This window comes from Chanos chanos, chromosome 5, assembly GCF_902362185.1.
Source record: "Chanos chanos chromosome 5, fChaCha1.1, whole genome shotgun sequence".
Lineage (NCBI taxonomy): Eukaryota > Metazoa > Chordata > Actinopteri > Gonorynchiformes > Chanidae > Chanos > Chanos chanos.
In genome coordinates this window covers 22,302,235-22,321,015 of record NC_044499.1, presented here as the reverse complement: position 1 = coordinate 22,321,015, position 18,781 = coordinate 22,302,235, and the positions used below count along the sequence as shown (strand labels likewise).

Below are 18,781 nucleotides of genomic sequence, written 5' to 3'. Positions count from 1 at the left end.
CTTAACCTGTGCATTGTGAACACAAATCGCTCCAGGTTCACGTCACCTTTTGCCATTGTATTTTAGCCCTCTAGGTTTGCCATAGAGAGATCACATGCTATTGCACTGGGATGCTCAAAAAAACAAATACATGGCACCACAATTAATTCAAGATCTCCCATGCTAACAAATTAATTATGTCATCACGGGAAAACAAAGTTTTGTTATTTCATAATGACAGATAAGTCGAGAAAAAAGAAAAATAACATGTTATCATGAGAAAACAATCTACTTTAAATGTAAATTCATGACATCTTAGGGTTTCCATAGGTAACGAAAGCAAGAACTACAGTGTGAACAGAAAGAGGACTGGGGCCCCATCAGAGCTGAAGTGGACCAGAAAGATAACTGAGTCCTCTGTCAAATGAACTTACAGTGTGAACGCAAAAAGAAATGAGTACCTTTTCTCTTGGTCCACTTTAAGAAGACTGAGTTGGTTTGTTTAAAAAGGACTGTGTGTCATGCTTGTCAAGAGAGGCTGGATGCATGTGCAGGTCAAGATTCAATACATTCATACTAAATAAAACAAAGTTCCAAAAGTTACAGAAGGTAGATTACAGGCAGACTGGGTAGACAAACCACAACACAGGGTGAACAGCAAACAATGACGAACAAACAACCAGGGAAAACCAAGGAAGTCTAAACGAGGAAGAATTAACTGAAAACAAGTGGACTCATAGATTCAACCAACAAGACCAAACCAAGCAACTAAGAGCAAACCGAAACTGACCATAAGAGAGGGGGATAAAAGGAACAGGGCATAACAGTACCTCAACTGACAACTAGAAGGGGGAAAAACAAGATAAACAGAGGGACAGTCAGGGACGGGGTGTGACAATGTGAAAACACCCTAAGAAAAACTATTTTGTGACACAAGTTATCATCTGCACTGATAGGGAAGAAAACAATTTTAATGTCATGAAAAGATTTAGCGCTACCATCCTTGAGTGATGGGATAATTTTTATTGGAAAATGTAATAGCTGGAATTTCATTCTTCTTGAACACTAAATATATATTGTACAGGGATCTGTGGGACAAAACTTCAGTTTGGAAATTCTGGAAATTCTTCATGTACTTTGTCTAACTTTAATGTGGAGCTTTTAATGTAATGTAGTGAGTATGTAATAAGCAATCTGATCTGTTCATACAATAAAATCCTTTCATATTTGAAGGTTTTTTCAATCGAGGCGGGATGTTCCACAAGTTTAACAGAATCATTTGAATTTATTAATTTATTTAGTCTTTATAAACCATATGAAGTGGAACAAACATGGAAAAAAATTCAACATATTTTTAGCATTTTTGTTCCATCTGAAAAATTAAGTATATTGGCTACAAAGCAGAATGGAAATCCAATCAAATCAAATCAGCTAAATGCTGAAATAGCAGATATTTCTGGCATAAGGCCAATCCTAGGAACATAAAATATATCTATATCAATGTCATATAAATGAAGGATAAATGAAATATTATACTGATCAATAGGAATACATTATTAGAATGATGTATTTTAAATATCAGGGATGTTGAATTCCTAGAAAATTAGCAAGAATAAAAAGCATTTAAATGAATGGGACCATGCTTTTAAAGCACTTTTAAATGATAAATTTGAATAGGTTTAGTGTGAATGGAGCAAAGGTACACCCACAACAGGCATGAATGCTCCTTTGCTCCTTAGTAATCCTGGAGCTAAAAACTCCATAATGGCCCTTAAAGAGCAAGACATAGCAGACAAGCAAATTCCAGCAGAGCATTCCTGACCTCTTTTCTTCCCGTTCAATTAAAACAGATGACAACTAGTCTATAATACAACAAAGCATTTACTAAATGCAAACATTTTTAATCATTTATTCCAGATTCTTAACCGTAACAGACAGTGATTAATCGATTAATCATGGTGAGACCTGAGAGGAACGGGAGCTGAAGAATAACTAGAAAAATAACCAGACATTGTACATCAGATGGTTCCTTTTTCAATCAACTGCCATTTACTTTTAGTCATAGCTGTACTATGACTAATTAATATGATAAACAGTACACATTAATCATATTGAAACTGAGCATAATAACCATTTGAAGATAAGTGTGGGAATTTTGTACACAGATCTTTATTAGTTGTTTTTTTTTGTTGTTTTTTTTTTTTAAATGTAGGGAGCGTAAGTTAAAGTTATACATATTCATACATGTTAAGCTCCTCTGAAGTACAGCTGAACACGTTCATTTCATGGTCAGTCGTATTTACAGAGGAAGCTCTTATATGTGAACGACATTTTCATTAAAAATGACTATTGTGGTCTTTATTGCACTGAACCTTGCTCTGCTTCTGCATTCCTGAAGAATGAGAGAAACCACAGAACATTATCATTTCCTTATGCCTGGCAGTGTGCTCTCTCTCTCTGTCTCTCTCTCTTTCATAATTATAATATTCTTGCTTTCAAACTCTGCCCTACTGCACTTAAAGACATTTAACTCCACACACTACAACTACTAGAAATAAAAACAAACATTTTTTAACTGCAAGACAACATAACAATAACCGTTAAGTGTATAAAAATAAGAATGAAAGGTGTAATTTGATAGAAAATTCATAAGTTTCCCTGGATAAGAGCATCTGCTAAATAATCATAATAGTGATTAAAAAATATATTGTCATTTGTACTGCCTCTTATGTTAAAATATCCCAGATACACGTCTCTGCATTATTACTGAAATGTCTTCTCACAAGCATGTTATCACAGCATTTGATGGCTCATCAGAGTAACAAGAGAAAAATTTATGCTTCCCACAAAAACCAAAGGCATGAACGCACCCTTAGGAGAAGGCTATAGTTATAGCTTGGTTCTAACAGATGAGTTGCAACAATATCAATTTCAGCCCCAAAATACTCTGCTAAGCAGTGTCTATAGCTCATGTCACTCAATATTATTCAAATAACATTTGTCTCATGCTGCTATCTCTTTAACCTCTTTTGTCACGGCTGATGGGATCCTGTGTGAATGTTTAGGGCTCACGGAGAAAAACACCATCAGTTTGAGCCTTTTCCAGAGAGTTTAAAATAGGAATTCTTCTTTGGAGATGAGGTCCTCAAACACTTGAATAAGGCTTTTGAACTCCACCCTATCCTCAGGAGCCTTTCTCCAGCACTTCTGCATTTGTGCATAAACCTGTAATCCCATGGAAAAAGAATGGAGACAGGGTCAAAAACAAAGAGGGAGGGGGGTGTCCTTGAAAATAAGTAAACATTAAATATTTCTTTGTACCTTGAGATCTACAAAGAACTATTTCTCTCATGATATTTTTAATTTTACGAAACAAAAAGTTCTTGTAGTGTTTTTTTTGTTTTCTTTTATTTTGTTTTTACAGTTTCTAAACCTGTTAAGAATTTCTATATGTGAAAGCATTTCAGTAGGGTCTCTAACCACTGTCAGTAAAAGTGGACCTTACCACATCTGGACAGTAGGTTGGGTGTGGCAGCCTCCAACCATCCTCTAGAGCTTTCACCAGTTTGGTCATGGTCATCTGACCTTGGGATCGACCAATCATGTTCAAGAAAATCTGTGCACAAACAAACAAGTCAGGGTGCTTCCCCTTCTGCTTTCAATTACAGAAGCTTACCAACGCTTTCCTAATCTATGCCAAAATTTACTGTCAGCAATCCAAACTCAGTTCTCAAACAACAGACATTAATATCAGAACAGGGCATACTCAACAATTCTGAAAGAAGTAGACAAAGATCATTGTCCATTGCGACTGGAAAGGACTTGATGAATTAATCAAATTAATCAAATGACCCATGTCAAAGGGTCAAAGTTCAAAGCCTGATGCACTGACCTCGGGCGGGCTGCTTTTCCGCTCACAGTAGGTCATAAGCTCGTACAGTGTCACGCCAAAGGACCACACATCGGAGGCCTTGTAAAACTTGCGGTGAATAAGGCATTCAGGAGCGTACCTGCACACATGTGTACACAGGTAGTCATCTCAATGTTTGATAGGCACAGCGTAGGAAGCTTAAGTTACTTCAGCTTTCCCTAGTCTGATCATAATCCATAACCCAAGTACAGGACAATTAAAGAAATTAAGCATAACCATGTACAAGATCAAATGCTGGAATTTAGGAACAGCTGCTGCTTCAGTAGGCAATGCAGATTCCCAAAAACGAGAAGGGTTAGATACATACTGTAAGTACTTTGTTATATTTTGCAGTTTCACAAACCAAAAGTACCAGACACACCATTATTCGGTGTCTGACCACTATGGTATGACAGTTGCTTTGACATCATATTCACTGTTGGAGTAGTCTAGTGTTACAGTGTCTGGAAACTCACCAGTAGACAGGGCTGTCCTGCTCTTCCCTCATTCTGTAATAATCCTCGTTTTCTTTGATGCTCTTGGTCAGGCCAAAATCTCCGATCTTCACCAAGCTCTCATTCTCCATCAACACGTTACGGGCTGCCAGATCTCTGTGGATGTAGTTTTGGGATCCCAGGTAATCCATACCCTGTGGGGACACATAATGACAGATTAAATGACCCCCTGAAACAATTACACAGATTTCCACAAAACAAAAATAACAACTAATAAAACAGTAAACAGAAACAAAATAACGGTTTTGTGATGGATACTATGTTCTCTCATTTTAGCTAAGGAAATGTCACATACCTCCAAAAAGATTTTTTGAAAGAAACTACACTATGTGCCAGAGAAAAATGATATATGGTCATTTCTTTGTATGTGTTTCACAGTACCCCTCATCCTTCAACATGAAACACAGGACCGATTTCTAACCACAGTATAAAACATTAGGAATGATTATGAATAAACTGTTATAAAAGGTGAATGTCTTTATTGTTGTTTAATAAGAGCAATTCTTATGCAGTATTAATATCACCTTTCTTAAACATTTTGCAAGTAAAGACAGTGTTGCTTAAATCCAGGTTTCTAAACAATATTCATGCATATTAACATGCACATGAAAAATCTATAATGTAATCGTGGTTTAGACCAAACACTGCCAAAGAGATTTGTTGGTTAAATCAAGGCCTATGGAAGGCAGCTTCTGTTACCCGGCATATTTGAACAGCATAGAGTAGCAGTCTCTTCAGGTCTATTTGAGGCTTGTTCCTGGGGAGAAACTCTTTCAGACTGCCTAAGGGCAGGTACTCCATGATCAGTTTAATGGTTCTTCCCCCTGACAAACACAGAGGAGATGGAACATGGTTTCAAAACGCTGTGAGAGATTTATGTGAGTGTATGTACTGTAGACTGAGACCGTGAGTCTCACTGAAAGGAAACTTCTAAGTGAGATATTACCAAAGATAAACATATTTAAAGATCTTAGACGGTGTCTAAACAAATATGTGCACTGTGTACACATTGTGTGTGTGTGTTTGTGTGTGTGAGTGCGTGCATGTGCATGCGTGTGTGAGTGTGAGACAGTGTGTGTGTGTGTGTGTGTGTGTGAGTGTGTGCGCGCGTGTGTGTGAGTGTGTGTGTGTGCGAGTGTGTGTGTGTGCGTGTGTGTGTGTGTGCAAGTGTGTGTGTGTGTGTGTGAGTGTGTGTGGGTGTGTGTGGGTGTGTGAGTGAGTGCGTGCGTGTCCTCTCACCCTCCTCGTTGCACATTCCTTTATATTTGACAATGTTGTTGTGGTAGAGCTCTCTCATGGTGTTGATCTCTCTCCTCAGGTTGTTGCTTTCCAGCCCGTCGCTCTCAGATTTAAGTGACTTCACAGCCACCAGATCACCTGTCTGATCACCGTGGGGATCGTACAGACACAGCTCCACCTTCCCAAAGTGGCCCTGTGGTGACAGAGTTACACACATACACACACGGCATACAGACCTTCAATAACCAAAAAGCACAGTCACTGCTCTGACTACAGTATGTTGACTGAGATAGGTAAGTCAGATATGTACAAACTAACATTTCGCTATGGGGCGTTTGATGACACCATGTGTTCCAACCTCTCAGTTGACAGGTATGTACAAATGGACTGAAATGTGAATGACTGGGAAAACGTGTCTATGCATAAAGAAACAGTGAAAACGATTAGGTTTAAGACCGTCCCATACCTCTCCCAGATCTCGGACTTTCTTGAGGAATCTTCTCTCAAAAATGGTTGGATCCACTTCCTGAGTGGGAAGGGTACTGGTCACCATCACTGGATCTGTAGGAATTAGAACGAAAGAGACAAAAAAGGGAAAAAAAAGAAGAAGAAACGGTGACATCATTCAAAACACTCTGACTCCCATCAGTAACAAGAAGATGACAGCTCTCAGTAGCATAATAACTCTATTCTATTCTCTCCCTTTTTGTGAATGGGCAGCTACAGTATATATGTGATTTTCTGGACTTCACTTAATAAGCTGCAGCACATTGTTTCCAGAGGAATCTTCATCTGACATGAAACAATACATTTAAGGTGATTTCTTGCCATCAAATTTCACAACAGCTACTGCAGACACTCCTCCAATTGACAGCTCTCCTTCTGGTGCCACCTTAACCAAACACACCAGTAACTCTAATTACAGATCTCCTCTGTAGGCCCTGGCTGAACTGACTCAGGTGTTTATGGGAACAACAGAGCCAACAGAAAGGGGGCTACCTAACCTGACGAATGGCCTATTGTCTTGACAACATCAGGTCATTCTGTGTAAAGAGACAGGTTGCTTGTGTAAAGAGGCAGGTTAATGGGGTAAAGAGACATGTTGCTGGCTAATCTGGTGCATTCTTACTCTGCTCTTCCAGTCGGTCCAAGTCTCTCACGATGGCCCTGAAAAACAGTCTCTTCCTGGGGTCATAGTTCATGCACTGGGTGATAAAATCAGCCAGCTCACTGCTGTCTGGAGTCACCAGGGCACACTCAGCCTCGTAAAACCTCTCCTTCTGCTCACAAGGCAGAGAACAACAACAAAAAAAAATAGATCAGGTGGCAGTTGGATTACAGTCTGATGACCACAGTACTAAAGACAGGAAACCCACTTCAGACTTCCAATCTGACTAGCTGTATTCTAACTCAACATGAGTTTTAAATGTGTTCCAAAATGCCACTTGCAGCTTAACCTCACAAACTCAGCAGGTATTTTTATTACTGCTGTTATTGTTCTTATAGCAGATATTTTACCATATGTCAATATAACGTTTATGTGAGATATAATGTTATATGAGATATAATATTTAGCCGCAGAGAGCTGTAGAGATGACAACAGCCAACAAACCATTAGCATTTGTCTTTGAGTTCAGCATTACAAGCATTTTCTGTGACCAGTGAGCACATCCATTAAACCTCCTAAAAAAGTGATCCTATCCAAGGTAATTGTACCCATTGCTAGTTTAACTTCTAGCCAGGCAAGACAAACTGCATCGTGTTAAGACTTTCAGATATGGAGGTTTTTCAGCCCAGATCAACAGAATCCTGAGATGAAAAGACTCTGACTCTGAATTATGATTGCATAATGTCGTCAAAAAAGGAAGATTTACATTTAACCATTCTGGGAGAAAGGGAAAGCCCATCCCTACCTCAGTGAGTTTTTTGCCGTGGAGTGGCACCTCTCCGTTGTGACAGATCTCCCACAGGGTTGTCCCAAATGCCCATTTGTCTGCTGCAATGCTCAAGGCTCTGGGATCCTTCACACATTCCGGAGCAATCCAAGGGATCCTGTCAATACACTCTACAGGGAGACATGGGAGACACAAACCAGATTATGTCATTCTGCAGTCGATGCACTTGGATGACAGCAGGGGGCGGTAACAACATAGGAGGTGAGACAAGTGGCTGGGTAATTTCAGGGGGTTGTGAGTTCAAATTTCAAAAACTGACAATGCATCGCTGATGTGTCCAGTGAAAAGCATTGAGTCCTGGACCAACGCAATGATAACCGGAGGTGGTTTTGGCCACGATTGTATATTTGAAGTCTCATTTGGACAGATGAGACATTTTGCGGTGGTTCCGGCAGTTGCACTTTTTCACCAGAGTACTCCCATTTCCTCTGATGAACATTTGAATTGTCATGGTGAAATTACACCCTCGGTCTGTGCATAGGTATGCAGAGATGAACAGCTGTAAAGATGTTAAATCAAAGACGTTAAATTAAAGACATTACCCTCTCTGCAGAGCACGGTGATGGGCAGACCCGGGTCACTCAGTTTGATGAAGGGGGCACTTTCGTTATCCATGCCATCTCTGGCCAACAGAATGTTCTTGGTACACACATACCCATGGACCAGCTTCTTATCCTCCTAATGGCCATAGAAATACAAACTGTTTTCTGTCTTACTCTGATACATCAAGAAGTGGCGAAAAGATGTCCGGATTAAAAGAGATTCAAACAGAGGCGGATGTAACAAAAAAAGGATAGGTAGACTACCTAACCTTGGGTAATCCTAATCCTACAGGATTTTATTTCTGACCTAATGTGGCACACCTCAATCTCTGAAGCCCTGGATTAGCCAAACTGTCTTCCAGCGCTGGATTGCAGCAAAACCATACACATCCTATTGCATTTACGAAGAAGGACTGCCCTCCTACCCTTACAAAATTTATATCGGCAACAAAAATTTGCGTACATTGTACTGTCATTTTATCTAATACGTTACTGTAAATTGTAATATTTGCAACTCAGAAGTGTATCGGAGCCATCTCATACACTGGTGCACCAGAACTAGTTCTTTTGCAAAAAAAAAAAAACAAAACAAAAAAAAAAACAGATATGTGAAAGGAAAAGTATCAAGACATTCTAATATGATACATTTGCTCAAACGTAAGTAACTGTTCATGGTGATCTTCTTACCAGATAGCTGAGAGCACTTGCTAACTGTTTAGCAACCTGAAATTTCCAGGAAGGAGTGAGACACAAGTGATGGTTACGCATGAAGAGATCCAGCGGACCGTGATGTACAAACTCCTCCACCATGATAGCTGACAGGAAAACATCGTCACACAGATAGCATCATTTTCACAATTATCAGCTGCTAAACCAGTTATCATAGACTACACTGGAACTAGCATATTTACTTTTCCACCCACATCTGCAAAAACAGCGCTTGAGAGTCATGACCCTGTATAACGAATGTCACAATGCTGTATCATCTGAACTAGTCATTTTTTATGTGCTAGTGGGTAGACCTGCATGCACAAAACAATTATTTTCTCATAGACGCTTGCAGAATTCTTTCATATGTAAATGTAACTGTCCATGTTATTAATGTCCACTTTATAGCTAAAATGCATGAGGGCATGTTTTAGATAAGATCCCCGCTCTGAATGTCTGATAATCAGTGTGCATTGTGTTTACTGTGAGAGAAGTCTGATAAAGACAGCTGTACATAATACTGATAGGCATCCGTTTTAAAAAGGGAAAGGAGTTCACTCACTGTCCATGTTACGCACACAAATCCCATACAGCAGAGCTATATGTTTATGGGAGACTTGACGCATCATGCTGACTGTCTCCAGGAATGCCTACAAAGAAAAAGAAAGAAAGAGAGAGAGAGAGAGAGAGAGAGAGAGAGAGAGAGAGAGACAGCGAGGGGGGGGGGGGGGGTGGGGGTGGAGAGTTCATTGATTTTATTTTATTTATATATTGCTGCCATGGGCAAGGTTTTACAGCTCGAGATATGTCTGAAAATGAACACATCCAACAAGACATTACGTACAATCACGTTTTCCCCTTTGGTCTTCTTACTCACTGCAAGATTTGTGGATATTGCTCTTATTGGCATACAAGGCACATTACAACATACCGTGGATAGAGGGTCTATTAAATTTCATTTCACTTTAAAACGTTGGGGGAAGACCATAAGGGCAGGGCTCTTTAAGAAGGAACATAAAGGAGTAAACGGTGCGGGTGCGTGTATTTTGGGAACGTGTCAGAAAGGATGAGGCTTGCACTCACAGAAATGTGTCCGGCCCCAAGCACCTTCAGCACCACCTTCACCTGCTGAGGAGACTCTCTCTCCCCTGGATACTCTTCATCCTCACTCCTGACCCTCAGCATGCCCGCATAGATATTGGTACGGGTGCCATGCCCCAGGTGCTCCATCTGTGTCACAGGTAAACCCACAACAGAAAGTGTATGAAGGCATTAGCTAACATTTGCTAGTGGTAGCTGTTCAACACATTAGCCATCAGCAGACTGTCAGTGTTTTAACCAAGATTAATCCTGTCATCCATAGCCCAGCATTCCTCTACACTGTCTACATGTCCTGCCTGCGAGATTAGCAGACATATGCAAGCACTGTTAAGACTTAGTAAGTGTATGAGTGGGACTTCCACTTAACATTGTTAGTCTAACAACACCTGCACAGTGACTAATACATACCCAACTCTTGATCAGGCAACAGCTGTACCCTCCATAAAGTGGGATTAACATGAACTGCACAGATGTGGGAACTGATGCCGTTTAAGTCACCCACCCACACACACACACACGCACACACACACACCTGAATTATGTCTTCACTGTGAATTCTGTGAAAGATAACATGGCAGTCTGGGGGAGGAGGTGAAGCCGCGTCTGGTCTTGTCACCACCAGCAGGTTGGAGGCCTCTGAAACAAAGAGAGGGATTCGGTTTGTGTATACAGCACTATGCTCCTATTCAAACCTACCAGGAATTCTCACTGAATGTATTAATGCGGTACGTGTTTTAAATGTCCTCCAATCTCAATACTTTGGTGGGAAATACAAAAAAGGAGTTTTATATATATTACTGAATTTTTTTAATGTACATTATGAAATATTTCACTCTCTCATACATACATATATGTATATATATGTGTGTGTGTGTGTGTTTGTGTATATATACATACATACATATATATATAAATTACACATATATGTATACACATACACACACACACACACACACACACACGCATAAATATGTATGTATGTATGTACATACTTATTTGTTTGATTTTTATGATTCATACACCTGAACACAAGAAAGGTATTCATCACAAATTCATCCTTACAATCTTAGAATTCTGTACCATAATTAACTTAATTTAATTTAGAAACCTAACTGATAAAATGAGCAAAACCAAATCTGTATTCCTGTGATGCTATTACGTAGTGGTCTAGTCTGTGTGTGTGGGGGGGGGGGGGGGGGGTGTTAGTGGTGGCACTGTGTGTTCTCCTGGCACCTCGGGGCTGGGGTGGACAGCCTCTGGAGAGTCGCAGGCTCACATGATCCGATCTGAGGCACTGTCCGGACAGGTAATCCGTCAGAGCCTTAAGGGTTGGCTGCAGTATATCTGTGCCGCACAGACGATAGCCGTCCGCACACGCCTTGATTTGGAAGTTCTTGAAACTCTTTGTGAGCTCGGATCCATACGCATCTCTCTGTAACAAACAAAAGGAGGGTACATGATCATGAACCAGGACAGGAAATGCACAAAAACATTTAAGAACAAATCATCCAAAGGACTGTTTTACCTGTCAGATGTCATGTTTTACTCTGTGTCATCCAAACCAGCCAAAAGAAAAGGTTTCCCAACAAAGTGTAAAATCTGTTTTCTAAATTTTAACATATTTTTAAATAAGAATATATGAAACGATTCCAGGAGTCAGACATTTATCTTTAAAATACATTAATAGATAGCATTTATGTATGTGTACTGATAACCTGTCTGTTACGTCATTGCTGTTTTGAAAGTGCTGAAGTGTTGACATTCTGCATTGGCATCAGAGATAGACAAACTCTCACGACAGACAACCTCATCCCTCAATAACAAACATTACGCAATACCGTGCTACCGCTGGAAGCATCAGTGCGTTTACAAACAACACTTAGAAAACTATAGGAAAATAAAGTGATATAGCCTCACATTTTTGAGAGGTTTTTTTTGATAAAGTATGATCCTCAGCTACATAAAAAAAACCCCATACACATTCAGGAGTTTGACTTTCACTCAAAACTCCTTTCTTTTATGTTGTTGTTTCTGCACATTGCTATGTGTCTCTGCAGCTCACTTTGCTGTCACCTTTGAGGTTACGCTTGTGCTCTGGCACGCTAGTCTATCTGACGTGCTATCTGACGGCAACTGTACCTCTTCACAGATGACAGTGAGGAGGATGTGGTCGTATTCGGCGCTGCTCCAGCGGAGAACGTACATGCCCACCTCATTGCCCTCCTGTCTCAGCTTGTGCATGGCGTAATCAGTGCTGGAGATGAAGGAAACCAGGTTACGTTAGCCTCGGAGAGCAATTTCATTTCATCTTTTTTTTCCTTTTTTTAGCAGTTGCAAACATTCATGCATGTTTGTGCACTGGGCTTTGGCATGTCAGCCAACAACAACAACAACAAAAAAGGAATAAAGTGCTAACAGTTGAGGTGTCATATGAAAGAGAAGAACCTACATATAATGTTCAGGTCAGTAGTGTAATTTGCCATTATTCTCCATCCCATTCTTTGACATATTTATTTATTTGACAGTTTATTTTTTTTTCAGCTCTTTGCTGGTCAGCATTTTTCTTCTGCTCCCAAAAGTTCTTACCTTATTGGACCGTGACAGCCATCACGCAACTTAATCTCTACAGAGTTAGGTGCCACGTCTGTGCACAGGAAGTGATGCGCATCTACAGTCAGCCTGAAAAAACCATCCACCAGGCTGGCAAAGGACAAGGGCTGTGCCTCCTTTGACAGTTTCAGCTCCTGGATAAAAAAAAGCCCAAGACACAAAATCAAACAAAAATAAGAGCGATCACTCTACATATAAGGAATTTATATAGGATAAATATGATATAATATGACAAGGCTAATATTACAGGTAACTGATCTGTAAGTTAGAAAGATTCGCTAGTTACAATTATGGGGGCTTCTAATATACATTTTTTTGCCATAGCTTGCATTAATAAAGCATTTGTTGTTCCCAAACAAACTGTTACTTCTCACAATGAAACTTCTTACCATTTTGTTGTTGTCTTGTTTGAAAACCGTGACCACAGAATCTCTGATAACAATGTGAGTAATCTCGTGGAAATCGGCAAATACAGTCCAGTCGTCATTTCTTGCGCTGTTTGTCAGCTGTTGACCCTGCCAACCACTTCTGTTCCTCCTCTGAGACCTGTTCCTCCCTTGGATGTCTGATGCTGAAACAGGGGTCTTTTTAAAACAAAAAGCAAACAACAAACAAACAAATAAATAAATAAATAATCCACTCTGGGTACATGAGCAGAGTAATTCGTCCAACTAAGTCATAAGTTGGGTTAACCACCTGCTCTGAGTCTGTGAATTCAAGTCTGTCATATAAATCAATGCTTAGTACAGCCAATTTTTAGGACGCTTCACTTTTCCTTCCTTCTTTTCATTTCTTTCCCCTTCCTTCCCTTTATCTTTTCTTCTCTTCCTTTTCCTTCCCTTTCCTTTCCTTGGTATTTGCGACTTTAGACCTGAAAAGTTGTAAACTGTAAACTGGAGAAATACCAGTAACAATACCAAGAGTCTTCTATATTCTGCATTCTCTGCTATAATGCTAGATGCTTCTCTGGGTTTCATACTATCACCATCACACCACTACCACCCATCAGAGCCTCTAAGAACAATGAATCAAGACACGAGCAAACCAGCAAAGGAAACCATGTGAAAGTGTAGAGGTATCCTCAGTCAATCCAAAGTTTCTAATTACACATTTGACTCTTGTCTGTGGTCAGCTAGCATTTGACCACTTCACACTAAATGGTAGAAACCAAAATTTTTTGCGCGATTTAAAGACTCGGTGTCACAGTGAAAGACTAAACTGCTCTGTCAAAAGCTACTTTGTCGACATGAAGAAAGCGTTCACTCTCTTCTCACCTCTGAAGGTTTTTTGCGCCACTTAATACCAAAGTTCCCCGACACGAGCACCTGGAATGGCCCGGCCGTTCCACTGTGTGTCCCCTCACTGTCCAGTACATAGAGAGAATTGGGCTCAAAGAGCTCAGAACCAAAGTGCTGGGTCAGAGTTTCCATCGTGGAGATGTACTTGACCTTCAAGTCATGCGGGGTCACGTTGTTACCCTGGATGGTCCTGCTGTTGAACTCCTTCAGAAAGCGTCTGAAGACAATGGAAATCCGCTGGCGCGTGAGAATACTCCTGTGGCTGATGTCGTCTTTCATATTCTTAGGAATGCAGTTCTTATACCTGCGACATGACACAACATAAGCGGAAACTACAGTAAGTTACGGTAAGTTTTCTTATTGCAGTCCAGTACAGACTTAGGACTCCATATTCATTATGTCACCCAGTGCTAAGACAACAGATTCACTTTACTGTGGGTCTGATGGACAATCATCATTGAGTGCAAAAGTCAGCGTACGTTTCAGTTAATCGTTACATGAACAGCGGCTACTCTGGTTTCTACATATTGGACCAATCGACATAACATTTTTCTGCAAATATTCACATATAAGTATGGTCAATGTTTTTTTTTAAGGAATTGGCCACCTGTTTTTCTTGGATATCTTCTGGATGGGCAGATCTCTCAGCATAGCCTGATGTGAGATAGCCATGACGGCCATGCCCAAACACTCATTTTCTATCTGCTGGATGTCATCTTCATTCGTGGTGTTTCTCACTGGAGCATGGCCTTTTACAAAGTCATACTGACACTGTACACACACACACACACACACATACACACACACAAACAGCAGCAGTGAATCCATGATATCCTCACCTATCGAAATTTGTTCAATAAAATTGGTGTGAATATCTTTAGACTATATTGGAACTTCAAATCAAAGTCTGGTTTTCTGAACATATTCAGTTAGGTCTAGACCAAGAGATTTAATCCTCACTGTTGTGTAGAGAATTATGAGTTGTAATAAACAGCATACACCACTTGGTTTGTATTGCATGTGTTGTAATGACTGAAGTTTTGAATCTTTTGGACTTCTTCGGAAGTAAACATTCAGAGCAAAATCATTCCACCCGAGTTTGAAATCGCTATCTTCAAATGTTGTTTAATACACTCCGGAACACATAGGAATGTGTCGCAGATTGTTTTTCTGGACTAGATTGCTATCAAAGACTCTAAAAAGGTGTCTTGACCGGAGAATGTGTAGCGGCAATTCAGCTGTCACATCTTCTAAGACTGGGGTTTCTCTATTTGTTTCTTATATCAGGGCACCATACCTGTTCGTAAAGGTAAGCCAGCGAAGCAACGTCCAGAAGGGCTGTGCCGTGTGACCCATTCCGTTTCAGCGTGCGCCTCCACACAGCTGGAATGTTCTTATTCGTTCCATGCCAGTTGGCGAAGTAAAACCTATGGCGCAAAGAAAAAACAATCTGTATTCTGCTTCCTTTTCAGTACATAAGAATCAAGCATCAACTTTCAGTCAGAATTTCTGCTGGACTTAATGTGGTTTCTCCTGGCCGTAAATGGTAACATGTGGTACTCTGGGTGTCATTTAAACGCCAGATCCTTGGAAATATTCTTGAGAATATTTTATTGCATTCTGCTAACATGAAGGAATTTAGAAACGTATGGAGAGACTTTCTTAATCACAATCATCTGAAAGTAAGTGTGAACGTTCCTTGGAATTATGGCTTCTGAGAATCGAACTTGCTCCACCAACAAGTGAGCAAAACTGGTGTTTAGACAATCTTGTTAGTTACATTGTATAAGGATGCAGATGCTTGTTACACCGTGACATGTATTTGTAATAGGAAATTCTACAGAATCTGGACTATCTGGACAGGAAAACTCAACACAGTCACGCACAAACACATGTGTGTGTGCGTGCATACACACACACACACACACACACAGTGGAGTTACCTCATGCGATAGTGAAGTTTTAAGGGAGTTGCGTCATTTATCTCAAAGATGTGATTGGGAGGATACCATATTTTATCGTCCTCATTGTACAGGGCGAACAGACTGTTACAGAGTGGAGATATACCTGGCAAAACAGAATAACATCCTCTTTGTTATGTCAACAATGTAATATGGCTTCCACAAAATAGACATCTAAAACAAACATCAGACTATTCAACATTGTTATTGACCAAATGTCCTCACCAAACTTCTTGGCAATCTCGGTGCACAAATCTTCCGCAGAGTGGCGGCCTTTGAGGTATACCAGTGGGTAGATGTCATCATAATAAAAGTGAATTTCAAGACCCTGCATTACGCCTGGCACCGAGAGCTGGGTCCTCCTCTTTTTCAGTATCTTCTCAAGCATTTCTTGGCCAAATTCCACATCCATACACAATGTCACAGAGCTCCTGGTGGAGTAAAGCAAACCCAGAACGTTGAAACATTATATTTCATTTCTCCATCTGAACTAGACATGTCTCCTGGATTCAGGGTAAGTTTATCTTCCTAAACTAAAACAAACTGACAAATGTCTGAGAGCCAAATCAGGTAAATGGCAATAACAGGGCATAATTACACTATTGTTTCAGTAGTGTTAGTGTCCTCCACATACCTTCACAGAGGTAACTGTATATGATGACTCACATCACAAAAATCCTCCTATTCAGTAGGAGTACTGTCTTTAGTGACACTTGTTCTGTATTGAAATGTATTGAAGCCCCCACACATATTGAATTATTCATTAACTAATTGGAAATCATAATACGGTGACTGATAAGTGAGTGAACTATAGAACAGGAAAAAAACATTGTGTTCCCTTCGCTTACAGATTACAGATTTTACAGTAGAAAAACTGAGGGAGGATGACAGAGAGAGAGAGAGAGAGAGAGAGAGAAAGAGAGAGAGAGCTTTTGTCTTTTCAGCCCAAACCAATGTGTGGACAAATGCTCTTGTAAGAAATCTAAAACAGGATCATCGGAGCAAGGAAATCAAAAGCAAAAATGGTAGACACCTAGAAAACACAAGGGGAACAACGTCCGAGAGAGAGAGAGCGCGACTGAGTGGAGGAGGGGGTTCCCAGGTTAGCAGACGAATACTTCCTTGAGTAAAAATGAAACAGTCAAACATTGAAACACTATAAAACTGTCCGCACGAACATTTACCGAAAAGGTACAAAGAATATATTACAATGCTATATTAAGAAGTGTGATAACGCTACGTTATCTTAAAAAAGTCCTTGGATTAAATTATTTTCACACGGGACCTGCGCACATAGCGTTTCCCTCAGACCTGAGGATCAATGTTTCGTTGCCATTTATTCATCCCTGTCACTTCACGAAGCAGAATAAATTTAAAAAAAAAACCTACCTTTGATGTCAACTTATTCTCATATGTAGACGCCACACATTCCAATCTACTCAAAAAGAGCACCATACGAACACTTTCGTTGAGTTATTTTGCGCGCGACAATACTTTCCATTATTTTCCAGTCGGACTTGATGCCTTGTATCTGTCTACTTCCTTGTTTCAAATCGCTGTGGTTCTTCTCGTAAACTGTGTCAGTAAGCAACTCCCCATCTGAGGCTGATTGGCTTTTTGACACATCGATCAAGTAGTGTCAATTCGATTTAACTGTTGCATTCACAGTACGCATGGCATTACACACGATTCGCGACTCTCTCTCTTACACACTTGCCCTTTAAATCGGGACTTTAAGCGATCGACTTTGTAGTCAATGGCGCACGTCACGAATGACAAAATTTCTGAAGAAATTCGTATCAGGGGTCTGACACAGAACCGCTGGGAGTCCGAGACTTAGGTTACATACACACGACATGAGGTAAACTATAATTAGACCAGGCCTGACTGAGAAACATAAACACGGAGTACGAATCTCTATGAACCAATGAAAATCGCAAAATATTATCTGTATAACTATGGCATACTCTTGCGATCAGGTCTGAGAAAAAGAAATTCGTGATTTTATTCGTGATTTTAGCCGCCTTCCAAACAAAATACAGACAAAAATATTTATAGAAGAATAAATAGGCTATGTCTTGCCTGCTGAAATTTAAGCTAGCATTTTAAATTAAATTGTGTTAAATACTATACCTGACACAACACAGTAGATGTGGCTTAACAAAATAAGACACTTGTCCCTTGTCTAAATATTATGTTTCTTATATCACCTGATGCACTCCACATTTTTCAGACATGAAAGGACTATGGTGAAAGCCCGCGAGAAGGAGCTGCAGGTGTCTACATGAAAGAAAAAAAAAACATACCACGATCATCTGTGCGGACTTGCGGAGGAGCAAGCATTTTCTGCTCCCATGAATGATATCGTAAATGAAGCAAAATCATTATCGATGCTCTTTTTTAATCATGCGTAGTTTTACCATCTGCATTTTACAATATTCAGTTCAACGCACCACAGCGAATACAATTCAGTAGGTACAACTTAATCCTGGGGCAGCAACAAAAAGCAGCCTTGGAATTTGCTGTCAAGCGGCCTCAATTTGACACACCAAATTCGAACTGACACAACATGTTTGTCGATCGACGAAAAAAAAACCCCACAATCTGTTGATTTGTATTGTTAGGCTAATATGTAAAACGATTAAACTAATTTTCTAAGGGTTTCCTCCCCATGTTTGCGTGTACAGAAAGCAAAAATTCAAATTTGAATTAATGTAATGATCACATGACACCTAATTAATGCTAATTAATCATAATAGTTCACAGCACATAGCATGTAAGCATGACAAAGTACCTGCTCCCTACTCACTCCTTTGATGTTTCTGCCTCTTCGCCACTGTGATCATCGTCACCTGTAGACTGCTTAAATAAATCCGTTATCTTAGCACACTTTGCGGCGTCAGCCAGCAAAGCCTTTAGCTTTTTTTCTTTTTCTTTTTTTTTTTTTTTGGCGCACCTTCTCT

General features: G+C 40.0%; 1 protein-coding gene across 1 annotated transcript; it reads right to left on the bottom strand.

Annotated features, from left to right (window-relative positions):
* Positions 1-2,133: 2,133 nt before the first annotated feature.
* Positions 2,134-17,354, bottom strand: LOC115811230 (tyrosine-protein kinase JAK1). Its single transcript, XM_030773347.1, has 24 exons — positions 17,208-17,354; positions 16,044-16,249; positions 15,801-15,924; positions 15,155-15,284; positions 14,465-14,628; positions 13,834-14,161; positions 12,949-13,143; positions 12,536-12,693; positions 12,089-12,203; positions 11,183-11,381; positions 10,482-10,585; positions 9,932-10,078; positions 9,411-9,498; positions 8,828-8,955; positions 8,141-8,276; positions 7,557-7,708; positions 6,773-6,923; positions 6,110-6,204; positions 5,644-5,836; positions 5,104-5,228; positions 4,366-4,538; positions 3,872-3,989; positions 3,485-3,595; positions 2,134-3,204 (listed from the first exon to the last, which is right to left on the bottom strand). Exons 2-24 carry the CDS (start codon positions 16,228-16,230, stop codon positions 3,091-3,093), a joined length of 3,435 nt encoding a protein of 1,144 aa, XP_030629207.1. The 5' UTR covers positions 16,231-16,249; positions 17,208-17,354; the 3' UTR covers positions 2,134-3,090.
* Positions 17,355-18,781: the final 1,427 nt, after the last annotated feature.

Bases quoted from the DNA above. Each gene is read 5' to 3' on its own strand.
- LOC115811230 (XM_030773347.1), bottom strand. From the start codon at position 16,230: ATGGATGTGGAATTTGGCCAAGAAATGCTTGAGAAGATACTGAAAAAG. The intron at 5,837-6,109 runs GTATGGGACGGT...CTGTCACCACAG, and splicing joins AAGTCCGAGATCTGGGAGAG to GGCCACTTTGGGAAGGTGGA. The intron at 5,229-5,643 runs GTGAGAGGACAC...TGTGTTTGTCAG, and splicing joins AGGAATGTGCAACGAGGAGG to GGGGAAGAACCATTAAACTG.